This window comes from Mixophyes fleayi, chromosome 4 (assembly GCF_038048845.1).
Source record: "Mixophyes fleayi isolate aMixFle1 chromosome 4, aMixFle1.hap1, whole genome shotgun sequence".
Taxonomy (NCBI): Eukaryota; Metazoa; Chordata; class Amphibia; order Anura; family Limnodynastidae; genus Mixophyes; species Mixophyes fleayi.
Window position 1 is genome coordinate 243,378,232 of NC_134405.1, and position 22,920 is coordinate 243,401,151.

Consider the following 22,920-nt stretch of genomic DNA (forward strand, 5'->3'; position numbering starts at 1 on the left):
TACATGTTACGATAGAGCCTCCGTGGATGCAGATATGACCATGTAGAAAGCTTATATGAAATCAATAATATTTGTCATGTCGATCATATAGATCAGAACAACCAAAAAACATTATTCCAAATGTCTACATTAAAATGGAGTCAGTTATTATGCACAGAGGAATGAAAAAAATTGATTTTCCTGTCTACTTTATCTAAGCAAACATGTATGTATTACTTCTAGATTCTAGAACTTTCCCAAAGGTTGTCCAACAAAAGCTGCTAATGATCCACTTTCAACACTGAATGTGTACATCTCCCATGTACTTGGTCAAAGCAGTGATGGGCAACAGGCAGCACCCAGCTTATCCTGCTTTATTGTCAGGTATGTTTGTTAAAATGCAGATGTTATTACAGATAAGTGTCTCTTTCTTTGAATAAATGTTTTATGGATGGGGTGCCCTGGCAGCCATGGGTATGCTGGAGCTTGTAGCACTGCAACCACCAGCATGCACAAACTGTTAATGGCAGCTTGGGCTTGCTGGGACCTGTAGTGCACAACACAAAATGGTCTCTTATTATTACAATCTATTTTATTGCCCCACACCCACTGCCAAGGGGTATGCAAAGAGCCCTAATGCTTTCAACATAGGCCTGGTTACCCCTAGAGGAGGGGCCCCCATTGTTTGTTTTACTGACCTCATCTCCCTAGGGAATCCATCCCTGTGTTCACCAGCCTGGGGGTGGTTGTCATTATGGCATGGGGACCCAACGCGGTGGGTTCACTGCTATAGTGTCCCCAGCCTTTGCTGGCATAGCCTGGTGCTGGTTCTAGTAAAATCGAGGGGACCCCACGCTTTTTGTCCCCCTGATTTTGCTAGTACCAGCACTAGACTGACAGCACAAGGGTTAATCTGACTGGTTTTATGTTTAACCATTTGTGTGGTGGAGGGTCCGGCGACTGTACTGCCACCGGGTCTGCCGGCTGCCAGCACAAGTTTTCATGTGTGTTTTTTGGAGCTAAGCATTGTTAAGTGTTTTTTACATCTGTGTTGTGTTGGTGGAACGTAACAATGTCTACATTTTAAAAATGTGGGCAGAATAAATCTCTCAACATTTACCCTGTCAACACTTTGGTGGCGTCAGCGTAAGTGTCGACAGATTCGCAGCCAGAAATATGACCACCACCGGTTTTAACTTATTACTGAGATTAAGATGTGTGGCCCTGTTGAAGGTTAGAGAATCGCCCATGCGACACCTGAAGTATCAGGTTGTCCATCACTGGTCTAATGCATATGTGCTATTTGCCCATCGATCTCCTCATCACTTAAATAACTTTAGCCTTAGTTTGCAAATTTCACTTCTCATTTGATTTCAATATGAATTGCATGCAGGAAGCAGAGAACAGAGACGTAGGTCATTCGCAAGTCTGATATTACAATTACAAACTGTTGCTAAAACACTCTCTTACGTGCACATCTGCAAGTGAGTATTTTATATGAAACGGAAAATAGATGTTTCGTCCCTCAACTACCACTCTTAGATAGATCTAATTGGTCAAATTAAACTGAATGAAGACATTTCGGGGGGAATTCCGCACGAGGTGCCTCCGGAACGGCCACGAGACACCTTTCGCAGATTTTTGCTTTCTCTGATCAACGGTCATTTTTGCTCGTGCCCCATAGAGGTGCGAGCAAACATGAGTGTTACATTTTACCATAGTAACGATAAAAAAGCGTTCTTAGGAACATTGCGGCCAAATGAATCTGCCCCGGTCAATGCTAAATACTATATTACACACACATGACAGAATGTGCCTGAAACACTGTGGAAGCCTCATAACAAAAACCCACAGAAACGTTGCCTTCAGAGGTCAGCTACTTCCTAAAAACAAAGCCAAGTTTTACATAGAGGGACAGATTCAATTACAAGTTATGTCCTATTGATACCACACGCAAGGTGTAATTACAGTACTGAAAACTTTGCTAATATTTGCTTGCAACACTTAGAGGTGAGAGCAAAAATAAGCAAAGATTTTAATCCCGACCATCTTGCAGAGGAACCTCGAACAAGGTTCTGGCAGGAACATTTTAATTGATAATACTGGGCTACATATGGATTAGCCATCTTACAAAATTTGTAAAATAAAATATAAAGAAGGTAGTTTGTATATACCAGCAAAGAAAATATTTACACCACATATTTCTAAAAACAACAGACAGAGAAAAAACAACCAACAAAGAATGCTGTTGAACTGAAAACAATGTGTATATGATACATGATATATCTACTTTAAGAGCCGTTTATTACAAAGGGTCATGTGAGAGTGGTGTTCTAGTGGAATGTGTGGAGCTACTGTAGCCTGACAATAAGACATGTGCTGCTGCTTTTCTCTATGTTCACTGAGAAACCAAACGCCTACATGTAATGTTTATGAACAGGCTAGACAAACACAGGTGCGGACTCAGGAATGTCAGGCATTATAATTCCATTAAAGGTCACTCTATACACTACACCATCTGAGTCTGCTCAACAAACAAAATACAGAACAGAAACAAGTGGACAGAGGCTTTAAACCATGTAGTAAAGGGTTTAAGGTGATTAAGAGAAAATATCAATATAAACAGAAAAAATAATGTAATTACATAATTAAATGAGAAAAGACAAAATGTTGCTGGGAAAAGTGATTTGGTGATAGAGAAATCATCTTCCATGTGTGACCCAAAGAAAAAGCACATATCAGGCTGACAGTATTATGTGTGTAACGCCCTCTATGCCACTGCACTGTTGCTCACACCTTCCAGTGAGTGAAGGTGTGGCCCTAGGACCCATAAGAGACCTCAGGAACTGTTGCTTAGCAACATAATGCTGTTACGATTGGATTATAACCTGGTGGCAGCCAGGAACCAGAACAGAGAGCAGGAGTGGTGACAGAACACTAGCAAGTAAGTACAGAGAAGAGGGGTAGTGCAACACTGCTAAGCAGGGCTGGATTAAGGGAATGGAGGCCCCTGGGCTAAGGGGGCCTCCATTCCCCCGTGAGGGCCCCCCTTCCCCCATGGTGAGCCGAGCCGACCAATCCCCGGCACTTACCTCCTTCACCGGCGCGCTGTACGCTCTTTACTGAGGAGATCTCGTGTAAGGAGACTACAGCACGCCGGAGAAGGACTGCAGGGAAAGTGCTCAGCAGCACTGATCGGGCTGGGGGCGCGGGCGCCCCCGACCAATCAATACTGCTGCTGAGCACTTTCAAGGGCCCCCTGGATGCCCGAGGTCCCTGGGCTGTAGCCCAGTTAGCCCCAGGGTTAATCTGGCCCTTCTGCTAAGATGCACAATGTAATGTATTAAGGCTAGCGGACTAGGAAAATACACAGAGAAACAGTCATTTTAGTAAAACACTAAAAGCGGTTTTATTTTTCAGGGGTAGTTATGGATTTTATGTTAAAATTTTGAATTAGCATTTGCCAATCTCAAAACCATGGAAATATTCCAGCAACCTCTGTAAAACTGGGACCCAACAGAAAATAAGCATTCCAAACGAATGATTTCCACTGACAAATATGGAAATCACAGCATATATAGAAGTGGACTTCATTAACACTTTATGTGCATACAGGTATACACTGAAGGGTACATCTTAATTATATAGACACCAATCTGTCAACACTGCCCATTCATTATATCAGTGTGAGCTGTGGAGCTTAGCACCACTAAACCGGATTCTGCTGCTGACCTGGCCGTTACCGGTAGCGGGTTCACATTGTTCTGAACTCATGTGAGCTGATGAATGGATAGAATGTATTGGCAGGATGTATAGATTGGTGCCTGTATAATTAACAGATTGTCCCACAGTGCACCATCTTACAGCTGGTGTTTAGGTTACAACCAGTCACTTCCTTTCCATTGGAACAGGCATGTGGTGTCACTTCAATCCTGTGAGCTATAGTCAGGTCAGATGTGCACTTGCCCTCCCATGTTACTTTATACCAAGTTAGTCAATGACAGAATATAAACATCTTTATAGAGAAGGAAATAGCTAAAAAGTAAACTCAAATAATGGAAAACTATGGGACAAAAACAAAGAGAATGGTCACTTTTATGATATTATCCTTTAATAATGCATCACAGTGTTTGTCAACCTAATGATGGTTATCTTAGTTATGGACATGGGGGAACAGACAGAGTCAAACACTTTTGTATGAGCAAAATAAATAAAATGGATGGTTTGAAATGGGAAATAGAGAAAATTTGGAAGGTTTTTAACTTTACCTATAACTTTTTAATCATGTTACTTCGTAAAGTTTACTGACAATCGCTATACATGTATGAGGTAACAAAGTTGCTGCATAACAGCTATAGACAGGCTGGAAGGTCTTATTTCTTAGCTCAACGGACTATAGATGTAGTCAAGTATGAATACAATCTTGACAGGCACATAATGAGCTGACTAAGGCCTAAGGTTAACTAACAAACTAAAGCTGGCGGTGGTCACCCTTCGATGATCCCTTGTTCCTGCAGGTTGTTGCTTATGACTGGGTGAAGTCATGCTCATCTAACACCACCTCCAATTTAGCAGACCAGTTAATTTGCAGGGGAATCACCATGAGTAATAAAGTTCATCAACTGAACCCCCAAAGACATACTTATTTTGTTCCAGATAAATGCAGTCACAGACATCCCTTTGACATTAATGCAAGTTCAGCCTTTGAGCTAAAATACAATCTAAAAATGTTTTGTAATGAAAAAAAAAAAAAAACAAAGTAAGAAATTGCTCTGAGGACAAACTGTGGTCATGTTGATTTTAAAGGATCTAGGTCTAATTTAATACAAATCACCATTCCTAGAAAGATAGGACAAGAGCTAGGATTCGCAAAATGATAATATTACTAAATTAAAATGTAAAACTAACAATTTATTTAAAAAGACTATACAGATGTACTAGTATAACCAATGTGTTATAATATGAGGCCCTCAACATTTTATTTATTTGCTGGATTACTAAGACAATTATTGCGTCTTTGACTTTTCCCATGGCAGGGACAAATTCTGCTCTAAACCTTGCAATATTTTAAAGCACCAAATCTCAAGTTTAGAAGACAACGTATAGAAATGACCATACAAGTCGAACATTAAGTATTCAATTACATTTAGAAATTCACAACTTTCAGTCTTTATCTAAAAAGTTTAAAAAACACCCCAAACACTTTTTTTTTCTTGCGCTTATGCTTGTCCTCTGATACCTGAACACTTTCCCTAACACCTGTGTACAATAACATAGTAATGGGTGTATTACATTCTTGTGAAAAGATTCACTATGTGTAATAGTGGCTTTTGTAAACAAAGTTCCCGTATCACTTCACAGTAATGATGGTTGAAATGACTTTACACAATACTGTGCAAACTGTGATCCCAAAGGGCATGCATACTAACTTCTCACTTTCTTACTCCATATTAAATGCATGCAGAAACCTCTAAAGCATGAACAAAAATCACCTCCCTGTTCCCATTTATTCCTGGTCTTCTAAAGAAACCTTTAGTAAACTGGTTGATACAATCATGAGTCATACAAAAGCAGGGTGGGTGCAGAGCCATAACTAGACATTTTAGTGCCCTGGGTAAAACAGAACACTGGTGCCCCCCCCCCTTCCCCACAATGTACCTTTATGGGAGTAGATGCTGCCTCTCAGCGGTTAAGCATCGCCAGCGTCTTCCGCCTGCTGGTGTCTTATGCTCCGTTGCTGCTTAGGCGGATCCTGGAATATTGGGGTCCTGTTTGGAAAAGAGATTGTTATTACTCCCCTCCTGGAAAGTTGAGCAGTGAGTGAAGAATCTAGGTCTCCCTCACCACAACCAGACAGACATTAAATCAGTAGCTTTTTCTGTTTAAAAACAAGTCTCCTTCAACCCAATCAGCTCCAGAATTTACAGTAAATGTCTATTTCCCTCCATATAGCCCCAACATCAAATTAATAGGACCCATGTTTAATAAATAAGCCTCCCTCAGTCCCGACATTAAATTAATAACATTCCCATTTAATAAACAGACATAAATCACGCATCAGCACATACATTAAATTAGTAGCATTCCCATCTTATTAATAGACCTACTTCACCCCTCATCAGCTCCCATCATTAAATTAATACAATCCCCATTTAATAAACCAAATAATTCCTCACCATACCAAATATTGAAATTAAAAGCCTCCATATTTAACAAACAGACACTCACCAGCCCTGACATAAAATTATTAACATTTCCATTTAATACAAATGTTTATTTCCCCCACCAGCCCCACAATCAAATTATGGCTTACAAATTTTCCCATATTTATTAGTAATTATTATTATATAATTAACATATTCTCTTCTCTACAGACCCCTCCATTCACTCAAGACACCCTCCTAACCAGACCACCCCATTCACTCCATACACCCTCTTCACCAGACCCCTCACTCCTCCTCTCCAGACCCACCCCGATTCACTCCAGCCCCCTCACTCTTCTTCTCCAGACCCCACTCCCATTCCCTCCAGACACCTTCCTCTCCAGCCCTCGTTCCTGTCCTCTCCAGCCCCCTCTTCTCACCAGCACTGCAGTATTTTACTTACCTGAGCTTCTCTTCTTCTGTCATCTTCTTCCTTCTGTGCCGACTCCTTGTCGCCTGTGTTCTGACAGCGTCCTGATGTCATTATTTGTACGTCATGATGTTGCAGGAGCAGGAAACCGGCACCCTCCTCCTTGTACTTGTGTCTTCAATGGGCAAAGTAGTCCTGCGATGCTGCCACTGCAAGACTAGATTACCACTTCACTGGTGGGGATGCGATATGTAATGGGTGGGCAGGTTTTGCGCCCCCACTAGGCCTTGTGCCCTGGGTGGTCACACCACCCTCGTTACGGCTCTGTGTGGGTACGTCCCGATCTGCATACTGACAAGATGGCACATTATAGGACGTCAGGGAGCACGCCATTAATTCTCTTGTACTCACTCCACAGAATTGGCAAATACAGAAAATACATCAATTTGAATTATCAATTGAGCGTTATGAATTTCCAGGTATATCTATCTTCCAAAATCATTCTATATGAAGTACATTTGAATATGTTCCCAGTAGCATTGCTCTGGTGACTAGCACTGACATTTGTAAATATACATAATGAAAAACTGCTATATCTTACGCTTTTCTGAAATAGAGATGGTTGTTCATAAAAACAGAAACTAAATAATAATAATAATAATAATAATAATAATATTTCAAGCCTTTACAAATCATTCCCCTGTACTTTGCATATATTGCCACTGACATTAGGCAGGGGGAGCCAGCAATGGAAAAAGGAAGGTAAAAATAGAGAAGAAGCTCCATATCTGGCACTACCATGATATGCTAGTAATTTGTTTGTCTTACTATTACTATTGATTCATAAAACTTTAATAGTCCACTTTACAGTAAAATACATTAATATCTACAATGGATGGCTAAAACGGACATGTAAACACAAGACATTTACAGTTACCAAGAAAAAACACTAATTAGATTTGAATTACTGTTTGTCTTAGTAACACCTTATCAGTTTGTAAAATGTGTGTACATTACAAGGGTGTAATGCTTATTGAGTCATCTCTCATTGTGCAGTGCGTCATACTCCCTGACTGAATACATTAAATCTTTTCTGCAGGTACTTCAAACAGATATAGTATAATTCTGTTTCATAGAAACAAGTTAAGAAATGTTTACATGCAGCTATTCCATCAACTTACCTGTATGTCTCTTCATTGACAAGAAATGTAATGAGGAATAAAGAAGCAAGTTCAAAATAAACAATCAATTACTGTCCTCATAAAGATCCAGTTAACTGCAGACTTGTAACATGGTATATCTTTTAAAAGTGGGACTAGGGGTGGAGTCTACTGAAGGATTAAACGATGATGCACAATTGGCCAGGCCCAGCACTGGTTACAGCATGTGTGGCCCAGGAACTATGCAAACAAAATTGTCTGAAGATGAGCAGTATTAGCCTGTGTATGCAACCGCATTAACAGGCCAAGAGTGAGCCAGTCACTCAGTGTGTATGGACAGATGTTGTCCAAACTGCCCATCTATATGTATGGCCAAACTGGACACCAGCCCTGAGCGCAGGATCTACCCATGTATGGTCAGCTGAAGGTTGTGGGATGGACATTCACAGAAATGTCAGCACTAAACTACTTCTAATTAACCAGAGCTGTTCTGACATAAAAGTAAAGGCAGGTCAGTAATAGAGTTTACTTCCATTTTAAAGAGCACATGTCAATAACATACAACAAATTTTAAATAACACAAAGATGTAAAAGTGCATAACCAATACCCTTATCCCGAATAGTGGTTTATTTACATATAGTTGAAGCTCCTCTTTAAAAGCTGCTGAAGAATTTTTCACTTTCTGCCATTTTGCTTCTAATTGCTTAAATGCTCAATTTTAAACGTTAATTACTTTTAGCATTTCTGGAATTTGTAGTTTTTAGATTGTACATTAAACAAGATGCTAGCAGGGATTTAACAGCAAATCCCAAAGTTCCCTGAAGTGTGGAAAAATCAATTAAATGATAGCAAGCCAATCACAGCAGAGATCTCATATTGCCTATACCCGCAAACAAATAAATTAAATACATTACTTTTGTTTGATTATTTAAAAAACAAACATGGCAGATTCTACTCAAGTATTGCAGACATGGATCATATAATTTCTGCTGCGATCAGTTCTTTAAAAAGTAGCTTATTAGTACAATACACATTCTCAAGTGACAAAATTGTTCTGAGGAATATGTTACTGTGCGAGTGGCATCATTATAGACTAAAGTTACTTTAATCTTAACCTCAACATACTCTTCAAATTCTTTTGATTGCATTACTTCAACTAGATCCTGCATGCATTTAAAAACACAAACTGCCTGTCTCTGGCGAAATTTGTTGAAAGAAAAAGGCAAGCAAATGTAGAAATAATCTTACAAGGATAAAATGTATGTTAAATAAGGCATAATACTATTTCCTTAAATAGCCTGCACATCAGGAAGATCAATAATTGTGTATATACCACTGCCCCCTCCTCCCCACCCCTCACCTTCTGAAAGTTTTGCATGTGCTTCTCTTACCAAAACCAGTCAATGCTTATATTGGGAAGACGTGACATGCCACGCCCAACTTGCAGGACTGTAGGGGTAAAAAAGGTAGATACAATTTCAGTTTACTGAAAACTCATCCTCTCCCTGGTGTGTGTCTATTCAGTTCTTCTAATTGGTGTAATTGGGGATGACAGCTAAAAATATCATGCTTGGTGGATCTATCATTTAATGTTTTTTGGTTACAGAATGTTTCAGAGACTCTCCATCCTATATCATTGTGTATTGTGGTCTGTGATTGTCACAAAAATTCCAAATCCCTAGGTACTGGATAAGCCTACATTGCTGGGGTTTATTAAGAATAATATAGACATAGTTTTGTCGTAATAGAGAGAGTTACCAATATTTACCAGTTTTTTTTAAAAAAAATTGTAGCTGTAAATCAAGATATAGTTAGCTAGCTGGATTCACTAGAATCAACAATACATTTTGCTAAACCACTGGTAGGGAAACTGATACACTTCAGGGGCTGTGCCTTGTAGCCCTCTAATATTCAAAAGGGCCAAACATTACCCTTAATCTCAGTAATAAGTTAAAACAATACATTTAATCAAAGAGATATACACCTATATGTAATAACATATCAGCAGTGCTACAAACTATAACAAACATTGGAAGGAACAGATGGCCACAGGTGAAGGCTTGGAGAGGCACATATGGCCCTGGGGCTGCCTGTTGACCATCACTGCACTAAACCTTTTCAAATCGGTCATCACCATGAAAGAAAATGTTCTTCATTTCAAGTTTTGAAATATAGAGTAATGTCATGTAATGAATGATAAAAAAATAAAACAACAAATGAATGTCATTCTCTCTTTTTGATTGATTTAAGATTGCACAATGTGAAGGCTCATTGCAACTATACAAGGGCTGAGCACAGCAGTTAAGTCTCACTAGGTGACATAATATATATTGTTCTATTCCCTTTCTCAGCTATGGTCAATTCATGATCAGACTGCTTATTAATTGTTTTATAGCCAGTGAAAGTCACAACTCATTGATACGAATGACAACTGCAGTTCTACAATGCAGGGACATTTATTCTAACAATAATGAACCATTACAAATGTAGAATTTAGTGCAAAATATGCAACTAAACCCCACCAAAACCTAAGGTGATAAATAAAATGCATAATGTTGCTGACATTGCCCTTAAATAGGATTAGTATTATTATTATTATCATTTATTTATTTATATAGTGCCACTATTTCCGCAGTGCTCTATAGAGAACTCACTCACATCACACACACAGAGACAGACCAGTCAATTTGTTAGCAGCACCCAGAGGAAAGCCACGCAAACACATGGGAGAACATACAAACTCCTCACAGATAAGGCCATGGTTGGGAATTGAACTCATGACCCCAGTGGTGCTAACCACTTAGCCACCATGCTGCCCACTTTAATAATTACAACAAAGCAATGAATAATTTGTGTTATGTTTAACTTGGACACAAAGCTAGTTTATTTTAGACAAATAGCATGATGGACACCCATTGTGTGACCAACTTTAGCTGCACACCATACAAATTTATGTTAGTGGGTAGAGTTAACGTGGCGCACTCCAGCATCAATCAGACAAACACAATCCATCTATAGATTTGTTGCTTGCACCTAAAACTCTCACCATTACTTTTCCTAGCCAGCCATACCCTGATATTTTATAAATTCCCCTGGCTATGTTTGCTACACACAGCAAAAGCCCACAAATCCAGACATTAGAATTACACTATAAACTTTGTATCATTAAAAATGTTTCCACATAGGAAAGGACACAAATTTACTGATCAAGCATTCTTTTCTGAATGATGCTAATGTTGCATTACATCATACGAGAGTCTCTTCATTCAACAGTTAACAAAGATTTTTAAATTCTCCACTATGCTTGGTGTCCAAGCGTGACAAAATGTTTAATCTACAAAGGACTGCCCGAGGGGAAGAACAGCCTAACATGCGCACCATGTACGCTGACAATTGTGCTGCATATACAAAGGAATGGAGACAGGTCTCAAAACTCACAGCTGCAGCAAAATCTACAATCACTAAAATCACAATAATTAGGATTACAGGCATGCGACGCTAGAAAACACAACATAACTGGTTCTAATACAAACTTAATTTATTCTCTTAACATTTTACAAAAATAAGGTCAACTTAAGTGTGAAACATGTAAAGTTAAACAGTTTTACAATATACTATAGTGCCATTTCTAAAATCAGCAAAATAATAATAAAAAGTAAAATAGTAATAATAATGAAAAAAAATGTAGTGCTCTCTTCTAACAAACTACAAAAATATAGATGATTCGCTAAACACTGCGCTACTCAATGATAAAATATAGGAAAAGTTAAAAACGTGTATTGCACTGGTGATACAGTGTTTCTTAATATTTCATGACTTGGACTACACATATAGTGTATGATTTATGTCAACATTGTCAATGGTAATAGTCTACTTAAAAAGGGACCATGACAGATCTGGTATATTATGCCAAAAAGAAAATTGTATCAACAACTCTCACTAGTAGAGACATCAGAATCATAACTCATGAATCATCTAGGACCATAATTAATAATATTTTGCTTCTAACTCCTCAATGAAAACATTGAGGTAGTGATAAAAACTCTTTAGTCTGGTTATTGGATAAGTTACTTTGCCAGATTTTTGACAGATGATGCACTGTAAAAGCAGTTAGCCACATAGATACAGCAATTAGAAGGTATTTCTTTTGCTGGCACAGGCTGTTCTTAATTATAAGTGGATTGCACAATAAGACATGTGATCATAGGGAAAGGGCAAAACAAAGTTTTATACCAAGTCAGAAAGGCCACTGTTTACAGGAAAATAATTTCTTAATGAGGGTGGAAGTTTCCAGGCTCAGGGTCCCATTCCAAAAGTTACTTGGACATTTAACCAATTGTTTCAAGAAAGGAACCATAATCATCTCTATTAGGTTAAATTTATATATATCAATGAGGAAGTTAAATGTCCAAACATTTTATTATAAACTATAATGAACTTATGATACCCATTTTTAACACAGAAATCTATTAAATATTTTATACACACACAAAATATTTCTTTACTGAAACAATTAATTCAATGGATCATTGGAAAGAGCAAAAATGTTTCATATACCAATTAAGCATATAGGGCCTGAGTCATTAAGGAAAGTAAGGCAAAAAAAAGGAGTAAATGTTCTTCAGGACAAACCATGTTACAATGCAAGGGGTGCAAATTAGTTTATTATTTTGCACATAAGTTAAATACTTGCTGTTTTTTCATGTAGCACATAAATACTTCATAGCTTTATTTTTAAACTGAAATTTAAAGTTGATCTCGGACATGCCCTTCCCCAACTATAAATCTGTCCCCATATTTTAAATTACCTCCCCCTCCAATGTAACATGGTTTTCCCCAGGTGCAAAGTTACTCCTTTTTATGCTTTGCTCTCCTTAATGACTCAGGCCCATACTGTGTAATTCCTGCTGAAATTCTGCTTCCTTAAATATTATGCTAAGGTTCATATTTAAAAAGAAAAAAAAAAATAATACTGAATACTAATCACAAACAATACTTGGCGGGTGCCTATACCCCTGAGGTAGCTGCCTCAGACAGCACATTTTGAGAGTAGCTAAATCACAGAAATTAATTTAAAAGTGCACACAACTTATATAGATAGGAGTATGGTAGCTTGCATAAGGGATGAGGAGGGCAGAATTTCAGATACCACTTTGGTCAACAGGATGGCTAGGCACATGCCTGTAAACACCTTTGTGGCCATTCCATTGCTGTGAATAGCAACTAGTAAAATAATCCATACTGCAAAAAATAATATGCAATTACGTTTTTAGTGCTAAGCAATTATATATTTTTTTATATATGAGGTTAAGGTAACATGCCAATAATCAACAAAAAATACTTATATGAGTATTTTATATACATGTGCACATCATCTAATACTAATTCTCAGTTTACGCTAAAATGCCATTTTGAATGGAATACCATACCTCATCAATAAATCAACAAATATGGCATTGTATTATTTATAAGTAACAGCAGCAACATCAGGCTATACTTTTATGAAGAACAGCCAAAATGTTAACGTGTGCGACATGAAACCATTAGCATGGCAAATTATTCTGCGAGAAGTCAGAAAAACGGTTAGCTCTGGGTATCACGGGTAATTTTATTGACAGTCAGCAACTACAGAATAGAACCTAACCCCACCCTTTCAATCACCTGATTCTATAAATTGATTGAGCAACTTCCATTTCTGTATTGTTGCTTGTGATGCATGTTTGGTATCAGTAGCTAACGGAGAGTGCTAGTCCTCTATTGCCATTTGGAGGCTCCTGTGGTACCTCTTGGTAAAGTTAGTTTTCAATTTAAAAACACATGAATGTATGACCTGGTATATAGAGACTCTCATTGTTTAGAGTTACAACCACCGTAATAGCAGAAGCGCCGTGAAATGGCGGGTGGCTTATCATGCATTTGCAAATGTGAGTAACTAAAAAATCTGCATTTTTATGTACAAGTAGAACAGCATCTATTTTACTGCTTCACAAGAGTATAGATGGGACATTTTTCTCTGTTTATTTCCTTTCTGGATAACCCCACCCTTTGAAGCAACTGCTGTGAACCAATAAATTGATTGCGCAGCCTCCATTTCTGTACAGGCTAGAACATATTAATTTATGAAAAAAATCAAATTATACAAGATAAAAACCATGCTGGTGGTTAAGTGCAATATGCCAATCAACCAACCCATTAGCTATTACGGTTTCTTAGAGGTACAAGCAGAATATTGCCAACCAGAGGTCATGTATACCATTAAAAGTCCTAACTGGAGGTAAAATAGAGAGACGTGGTAATAACTAGTGGGTGCTGTGTCAAACAAACCAAATGCGAAGCAAAAAGTGCTAATGCACTAATTATACTGGTGCGGCTTTATGATAGATATACATCTCCAAAAACATACTGGTAGGTTAATTGGCTGCTAACAAATTGACCCGTGTCTGTCTGTCTCTCTCTGTCTGTCTGTGCATGTTAGGGAATTTAGACTGTAAGCCCCAATGGGGCAGGGACTGATGTGAGATCTCTGTACAGCGCTGCGGAATTAGTGGCGCTATATAAATAAATGGTAATAATATATATAATAAATATAATATTTATATATATATATATATACACATATATATATATATATATATATATATATATATATATATATATATATATATATATATATATATATTAGTGCAGGAAAATTATGGGTAACTTGCTAACTGCTGTGATAAGGGCCTTTGCCTTGGCATTGTGTTAAACACCAGTGACAACGCAGGTCAGAGCCAAGCACAATTACAGGCAGGGGATTGAGTGCTTGAACTTGAGGTAAGGGGGGTCAGTGAAGTTAACACAACTAAAAGAAGCAGGCTGCATGGGGAAAAACACATTGCATCGTAAACACTCCTTCAAGTGAAAATGCAAATGGTTATGGGGTAATTTGAACAAACAGGTTCAATTCCCATTTATTAGCTGTTACTAGAAAATATTAGTAAAAGCATGTATTTATATGCCAGTGGCCTTACAGATGCAGATAGAATAACATTGTCACTTATTTGTGTCAAGAGTACCAAAATAACATGAGGACAACACCTATAATCATATTATATTTATTATTTTAAGACAGAGCTGCTCTCCTATCAAATAAGTATTTTCAGGATAAGAGCATTACACATATATTTTTGTACTCAATGGGGCATATTCAATTGTCCGCGGTCTCCGCCGTGGAAAAACTATTACCAGTATTACGGTAATAGTAAGCTGGATTTCAGCTCGCAGCTCCCTGAGCCGCGGGCTGAAATCCAGCAAGAAAAGTACCGTAATACCGGTATTTACACGCGCTATTGACGGTAATAGTGTGCGCGCCACGAGAATTTTGGCTGCAATGCCAACAATTGAATATGCCCCTAATGGAAGACAAGCAATTATTTACTAACATTCTTAATTATACAGAAAATATAAGAGGAAAATATTAAATCCCAAATCAATCACTAAGAGACATTAAATATTGAGGTTTAGACATCCTCGACTTACTTCTGCTGAGGGAATATTGACCACTCCTGTAGACCTTCTCTTTTCTCTAAGTTTTCGCTTCTCAATCTGTCCTTTACCCTTCCTGGCACTTGGGCCACTGCTACTTTTTCCTTTATCTTTTGCCTTGCTTGGGCTGTCCTGTGATGTAGGTGGCAGTAACTCATCCTGTGTCGCCTCTCCTGTGACACCATCTTGTACAGGCCCTGGGCCTTTCTTTTGCTGGGCAACAGATGAAGTAACTGGCTGGTCTTCATCAGTTCTTCTACTGGCGGGGACTTTAAGCACCAATGAGGGAGCAGATGCTTGGGTATTGCTGTTAGCTGTATTATTGCTACTATTATTATTGTTCATCTCATTGCTAGTTTTACTGACATCGGCTCCCGCTGCAGCCAACTCAGCTCCATACAACTTTGCTCTCATTTTCTCCCTTTTGGCTTTCCATTCTTCCAGGAAGTCGGTGGTGTTAGACGAAGACGGGGTGTGTGACCTGTAACCACCACTCGCCATGTTCTCTCGCAATATCTATCACAAAGATCTCCAGATGTTCAAGACATGAAATGGGCACTTTACAAGTACAAACAGGAAGGCAATTGGAGAATCCAAACTAAAAGAATGAGACAGAGTTGAAATGTGACAATAAAACCATGAATGACCAGCTGTCTAAGTGTACAACTAACAATATTGTTATTAAAACACACTCAAGGTGAGAGAAGAACACATTGACAAGCTCACAAAGTGTGCTGCAAACATTTCACCTGGGCATACAGAAATAAGCTTCACTGTTTGGTGCCAGAGAGTCTGATGGTAACTTGGCTTTTCATACTGCACTAATCTCCTTTCTAAAGAGACAGCTCTAGTTTTGCTCAGACATACGGACATGACTCCTTAATAAGCCTGTGAATACACTCCCAGACACACTGCCTAGATCAGACAGACATGCGCTGTCCCACAACATAGAACTTGCTTCTTTGGTAACAAAGATTAAATAAATCAAAATCACAGGGAGGAAACAACAGCAGGATCAGCCCTTTCCTTGATAAGTTTTGATGTTCTACAAAGAGAAATCAAGAGGAGAAAACTAGATGAACTAAGGAGCCAAAAATTAACAGAGCACTACATCAAAAGCACAGCTTGCTACCAATGCAGTAAGAGGACATTGCTAGTTTTGCAATAATACAAGGTACATCCCTCCTGTAACCAACCTTACTTTGCCATCACATAACCTGACTGCTATTCTATATGGCCTCTAGCATCCCAGCATACATATACCTTATAGCACAGTTCTCAAATGTTTAGTTTCACTTCATCAAAATATTTTAATACTTTGAAAATCGGCAATCATAATATTATATTATTTGCATTTGATACACGTAATAGATATCAAAATGAGAGAAACAAATATATGCAAAATAAACTGCTGCTTACATACTATCCAAAAAATGACATTGCCCCTGTCTCGGATGCCAGGGCAACAGGAGTCCCACAATTTAACTTGCTAGATAGTGAACAACATAACTTAGATGTGAGGCTACAACATGGAGCTATAAAAAGGTAGCCTACAAACGGGTCACACAGACACTAATCCTGCTAGTATCATCATGTGTGAAAGACGCAAATACAGGAGCTCGCAGCTAGCTACACATCTAATAACTATCTCCCTAAGAGGGCTGCAGCTCTAGAGTCAATTATTCTATGGCAAGCGAGTTCCTGGAGCGTGTAAAACTAATAACAAGACTTTTAACCAGTTCAACTACTATTAGCATTCACTCCAGTCAAAAAGGAGCTTCCAGAAAGAAGCAAATTGTATGAACAGCAGACAAGTAGCCATGTACACAGTTTACCATTCCAACAATCAGCCTGGAGTCGCTCCACCTTTTGCAGCCACAGCGATAAGCACAGACGGCTTCAAAGCAAAAGTTTCAGATGCTAGTTTACTGCGATCCTCTCCCCCCTGGTGTCATACAGCCTCCCCCAGCAAGCCAGTCAGATCGCCCAGTGTCCCTACCTTACGGGAGAGCGGTGTCATTACCTGTAGTGTGGGGACAGTTGCCAGTCACGGGGCTCCCAACCTCCTGGACAAGGTGCGGCGAGTAATCGCTCAGTCACCTCTCACTCACTCACTCGCGTTCCCGGAAGAAGCCGAAGCTTCTCGAGGAATTCCGAAGGTTGACGAACTTCAGCAGATCCGAGGGTGGTAATTACTTTCCGAGCGCTCTCGGAACTTGCCGAAACTCAATGTTACCGGCGCGTAATGAGATATTGGGCAAGGAGGAATATGTCAGACATGCAAGTTTGTGTAAAATAGTTATATCATTGCTTGCTGTGAAACTTATATCAGCTTCAAAGAGCATTATTTACACTTTATATTGGAACATCTAAATAAGTGGTGGCCACCCTGATATACTCCATCAAATGGCTGCACGTTACCGAGTCATGTCCTGACAGCGACCAACTGTAGTGGACAGATCCTATCTCTCCACCCTCTACTATCCAAAATCAAGACAATGCTGCAAAACGCTTTGTAATGGAGACTTTCAACTGGCACTATATATCTGAGTTGTTTTCCTTAGTTAAGTGGCACAACTGGCATGTATTAATCACAGAGATGTTGGACCATTGGTGGACAAACCTGTGCCCCCACTCCCCAGGTGGCTACTACCAGAGAATAAGGAAAACTGTGAGCAGCCAACCAACCCTGTCACATGTCCTCAGTACAAGGCCTGATTAAGGGTTCCAGCCACCCTAGGCTAATACACTAAAAATTACATTAAATTGCAATATGTTAACAAAGCTTGAATGATTAAAACACAAACAGAACACTACATTATGACCAAATAAAACAACCCCCTAGTACACGCAGATATAGACAATAAAATATATAAAAATAATTTATAATCATATACTACAATCTAACAGCCCTGTCTGTCTAGTATTTATCATTCTAGTGACAATAAAATATATAAAAATAATTTATAATCATATACTAACATCTAACAGCCCTGCCTGTCTAGTATTTATCATTCTAGTGACCGCTTAGACCCCAGAAAGCATCCATGTTACCGCTGCACAATACAGAGATCATGCCCCCCACAAGCTTTTTTATCACCTCACCCCCCCGCCAGCCAATTCATTAATACACCCTAGATAATTCATTAACCCCCCCATTGCCATTTCATTAACCACCGCTAGCCAATTAATTAACCCCTCCAGCCAATTTTTTAACCCCCCTCTAGCCAATTTATTAACCCCCCAGTCACCTCCCCCATGGCCAATTCATTAATCTCCCTCTCTAGCCAATTCATTAACCCCCCTGGATATTTAACAAACTGCACTTACCTTGCTCTGCTCCTCTTCTCTCCATGCTCTGGGACTTCTGCCTTCTTGACAGGCAGCTAACAGCACATCCCATGCTGTTAGCTGTCCTGTTAGCGTGGCACGGGCTCAGTGACTAGTGTGATCACATGAGATATGATCATCTCACATGACCACAGTAATCAGCGTACCGCAGCCGCACTGACAGGGTAGAGAGAGGCAAGCAACAACATTTTAGGGGGAATTTTGATCAGGCTAATTGTTGACCAGGCCCTGTCTCAGTATATACAATATAGCTTCCTGATGCTTTTTTATACTGTAATTGTTAAAGGTCTAACTCAATTGACAGATAAAAAAAGAAATGTCTGCCTTTGCAAAGGTATGTAATGTTATCACTTGCAGCATACCCATATGTTGTCATCCTTTTTGTTCTCCCTCCTCTTCCCTTCTTTTCCCTTTTTTGTACAATATATACCTTGTTTAAAAATGTAATAAGTTAAAAAAAAAATTTTTTTAGAATGTAAAAACAGCCACAAAATGGCATTGTCAACCCTAATCACACATCCCAATATGCCCCTCACTTGCCACTTGGAAATCTCACTTAGCCCAAAAATTCCCCAAAATGCCCTCATACTCCACTTGACACAAAATGCCATCACATGAACTCAGACCCCGTTTGCTGTAACGTGCCCTCAGGTCCTCCCAAGCCCTAAGATCTCACATGTACTCCAAAACTCCCACACATGCCACTCATGCCTCCCAGCATGCAACTCGGGGCCGGATTGACAATGGCCCTGGTGGGGCTACAGTCCCAGGCCTCCCCAATGAAATGGGTGCTTAAAGATCAGTGGTTAATATACATTTTTTTTTTATGCTGTATAATTGCTTTGTAAATCACGGGAAAGACAGGTCCTATAGGGCCTGTCTTTCCCAGGGCAATAGGTCTCATCTGAAATTGACTGTATTGGATGTTCGTGGATTAGTGACTAGGAACTGCGGTTCTGTCACATGTGTATACTGTGCCCGCAAGGAATCGAATCTTTCTGGTGATTGTATATCCAGCTGTCTGAATTAACATCTAGGGAATAAACTGCATTTTGGTTGCAATAATCTGCCTAGGTGATTTCAAAGAACCCACTAGGACGCGCGGTTTTCACAGGGACATGGGCGGGCTGGGCAGGGGGGGCAGATGTCCCCCGGGCTGGAGAGAAAATATCTATATAGGGCCGGTGGACTGAGCGGTGGCTGGTCCCGGAGGCGGGGCCAGCCACCTTTCATATATGCTGCGGATCCTCCTGATCCGCCCGCCCCCCCCCCCGCCTATCTGTAAGAACCTAGCTTGGGACGTGCACCACATGACAGGTACCGTCCCATGTGAGAAGTGCTGAAGACATCGCGCGCGGAGGGAATAAGGTAAGTTATGGGGAAAGGTCAATATTGTGTATGTGTGCTCTGGAGGCTACAGTGTCTGTGTGCTGGAGGCTATATGTGTGTGTGTGCTGGAGGCTACAGGGTCTGTGTGCTGGAGGCTATATGTGTGTGTGTGTGTGTGTGTGTGTTTGTGTGTGCTGGAAGCTATAGTGTGCAGGAGGCTACAGTGTTTGTGTGTGCTGGAGGCTACAGTGTCTGTGGGCTGGAGGCTGTGTGTGTGTGTGCTGGAGGCTATAGTGTGCTGGGGGCTATAGTGTGCTGGAGGCATATATATATATATATATATATATATATATATATATATATATATATATATATGTGTGTGTGCGTGCTGGAGGCTATAGTTTGTGTGTGTAAGTGCTGGAGGCTATAGTGTGTGTGTGTGTGTGCTGGAGGCTATAGTGTGTATGTGCCAGTGTGCTAATATAGTGTGTGTGTATGTGAGCCAGTGTGTTAATATAGCATGTGTGTCAGAGTGGGGGCCAGTGTATTTTGTGTGAGTGAAGGGGCCAGTGTATTGTGTGTGTTTGTGTGTGTGGGGCCAGTGTATTTTGTGTGAGTGAAGGGGCCAGTGTATTGTGTGAGTGAGGAGCCTGTGTATTGTGTGAGTGAGTGAGGGGTCAGTGTATTTTGTGTGTGTGTGTGTGTGTGTGTGTGTGTGTGTGTTGCTATTTTATTTGTGTTGTGATGATGGGGCAATTTAATTTAATAGTGTGGCCTATGAAATTAAGATGGGTTGATAGGACCTTTAATTTAATGCTGGGATGGTTTGGGATCTATTAATTGAATGTGGCACTGTTTGGGGAAAATGAGGTCTATTTATTAAAAGTGATTATGAATTATTTAATGCCGTGGATGGTTGTGGGAAATGGTTATATTTTTTAAATGTAAATGTCATTTCATTTATTCCTGGGTCTGTTGGGAGGGAGGGATGTAGGTTTATTTATTAAATGGGAATACTATTAAAGTTAATGTCAGGGTTAGTTGGAGGGAAATAGGTCTATTTATCAAATGTGAATACTATTATTGGTTGGAGCTTTCATGTACCCATCTGTTTCTTCAAATAGGGCCTCCAATGTTCCAGGATCCAGACAAACGGAAAATTGGCTAAAGAAACCAGCACACACAAGTGGTGACACTGACAAGAACAGGTAGGAGAGAGCAGGACAGTCTGCCAACTGTCCTGAATCTGGTGGGAAAGTACTGAATTTGGGTGACTGTCTCGCTTAGGACAGTTGGGAGGTATGTCCTGCTTCACCGTGTACTGCTCGTGAAGGCAGAACTGTGTGCACCTAACAGTAGGGCACACAGTATTGCCTGTGTATTTGTCTAAAATGATAACCATGCTATATCATAGGGGACTACCCTGTCTAAAGTGCCCAGCCCCCCCAGAGCCCTAATCCAGCTCTGGGCCTGGGCATAAAAATGTATATATGGATTAAGCAACACTAAAATAGCCTCTCTTTATATAGATAAATATATATTGTACCAAAAACCACCCTTTAAGGATGGGCCGCTACTTATGGGCCAGTGCTGTGTGCTTGCTCTCCGGGCTAAAGTCTGCCAGCCCTCCCCTGCACAGGAACCTAAAGTATTTATTAGTTGCTTGACTTTCCAGGAGGTGAATAATAGCTATCTCTTTTCAAAACAGGGCCCCAACATTCCAGAATACAGGCCCCAACAGCATCCAGACAAGAAATCCGAAGAAGGTTTTGCACACTGTAATAACAGGTAGGAGAGAATAATACAGTCTTGTTCTTTAGCCCTCCAAATTTTGTTTCCTAACCTCTTTTGACCTCTTTTGCTCTTCTTCTCTCCCTCTTCTTTGCTGTACTTTATCTCTCACCTTCCTCAATGTTATGTCCACCCCCCTACTGTGTTTCAACCTTCCATATTACTCACCTTCTCCTTGCCACCTTCACTCCTCCTCCTCCTTATCCTCTTCAATCAATTCCCTCCAATACCATCTTTCCACAGTGAGAATTAGATTGAGGCACAAAGAGTCCAACTATACATCTTCACATAATTTCCACAGCCATCCTAGGCTATGAGTGCTGGTGCTTGGATCACTTTTGGTATGTGACGGGATCATACCATTCAAAAAAAAATGCATTCATTAATCTGTTTATTCTACGTTAACATACCAGTCATCATCATCAACTTGATGCTGTCCCTTTAAATGTATATGCATGCAGCAGACATTTTATGTGCAGCTTAGCATAAAGACGTAATAGTTATTTTTCATCTACCTTTTTAATGGAAAATACAGCCAACTCTACATGAGGCCCACATTTTATAGAGGGAAAGTGTCTGGTGAGTTTCCCACTCAGCAAGACTGATATTTTAAAACATGCAATAAAAAAAATAAAAAATTGCCCTCTTTTGGTAAATACCTATTAATAGTTTTACAATCCCTCTGTTCCTAAGAAGCAGTCAATAATAAAATTAGACTAGATAATTTTGTTTTTATCTTGTTGCTATGGTTTTTGTTTTCCATTTGTTTTTCATTTTATGCACCAAAACAAAATTAGTGATTACAGCTCAAGTCAATCCCATCCACTACTGCTGTGTGCAGAAAAATTCATCAAGTCTTAGGCAAAATTCCTTATGTATGTACAAATGACCACATATGACAAATTTGGGTCAAAGCGCAGGACCACCATAGCAATGTTAGGCACTTTAATACTCCATACCTTGTAGATAAACTGGCAGCAATGAAATTGTAGTAATTTGTTGTGACAGGATGAACCTCCTATGCCACCCTGTCTGTTGTGTTGCTGAGGACCGACTGGGCTTGCCTTGCCACCGCCCCCTTTCTTTATCCCAAATGCGCCCCTCCTGTCACATTAGGAAGAGCCTGCTGCCACCATTAGGCTCCTACACCGGCGCCTAGAACCGCTTCCTTCTGGGTAACTTTCGCTGCTGGTGTACCCCCTCACTGGG

The 22,920-nt window shown here is 39.8% G+C and overlaps 1 protein-coding gene across 2 annotated transcripts in view; it reads right to left on the reverse strand.

Annotated features, from left to right (window-relative positions):
- PAWR (pro-apoptotic WT1 regulator) overlaps window positions 1-17,399 on the reverse strand; it is a 98,729-nt gene extending 81,330 nt beyond the window's left edge. The window contains exons 1-2 of one of the 2 annotated variants that reach the window (XM_075209589.1): window positions 17,264-17,399; window positions 15,235-15,838 (exon numbers count right to left, since the gene is read on the reverse strand). In XM_075209589.1, the coding sequence (XP_075065690.1) occupies window positions 15,235-15,741 (507 nt within the window). In that variant the 5' untranslated portion in view covers window positions 15,742-15,838; window positions 17,264-17,399. Of the gene's footprint in view, window positions 1-15,234; window positions 15,839-15,989; window positions 16,087-17,263 lie in introns of those variants that run through there. The other variant, XM_075209590.1, reaches the window with a different exon arrangement.
- Between the last annotated feature and the right edge of the window lie 5,521 nt (window positions 17,400-22,920).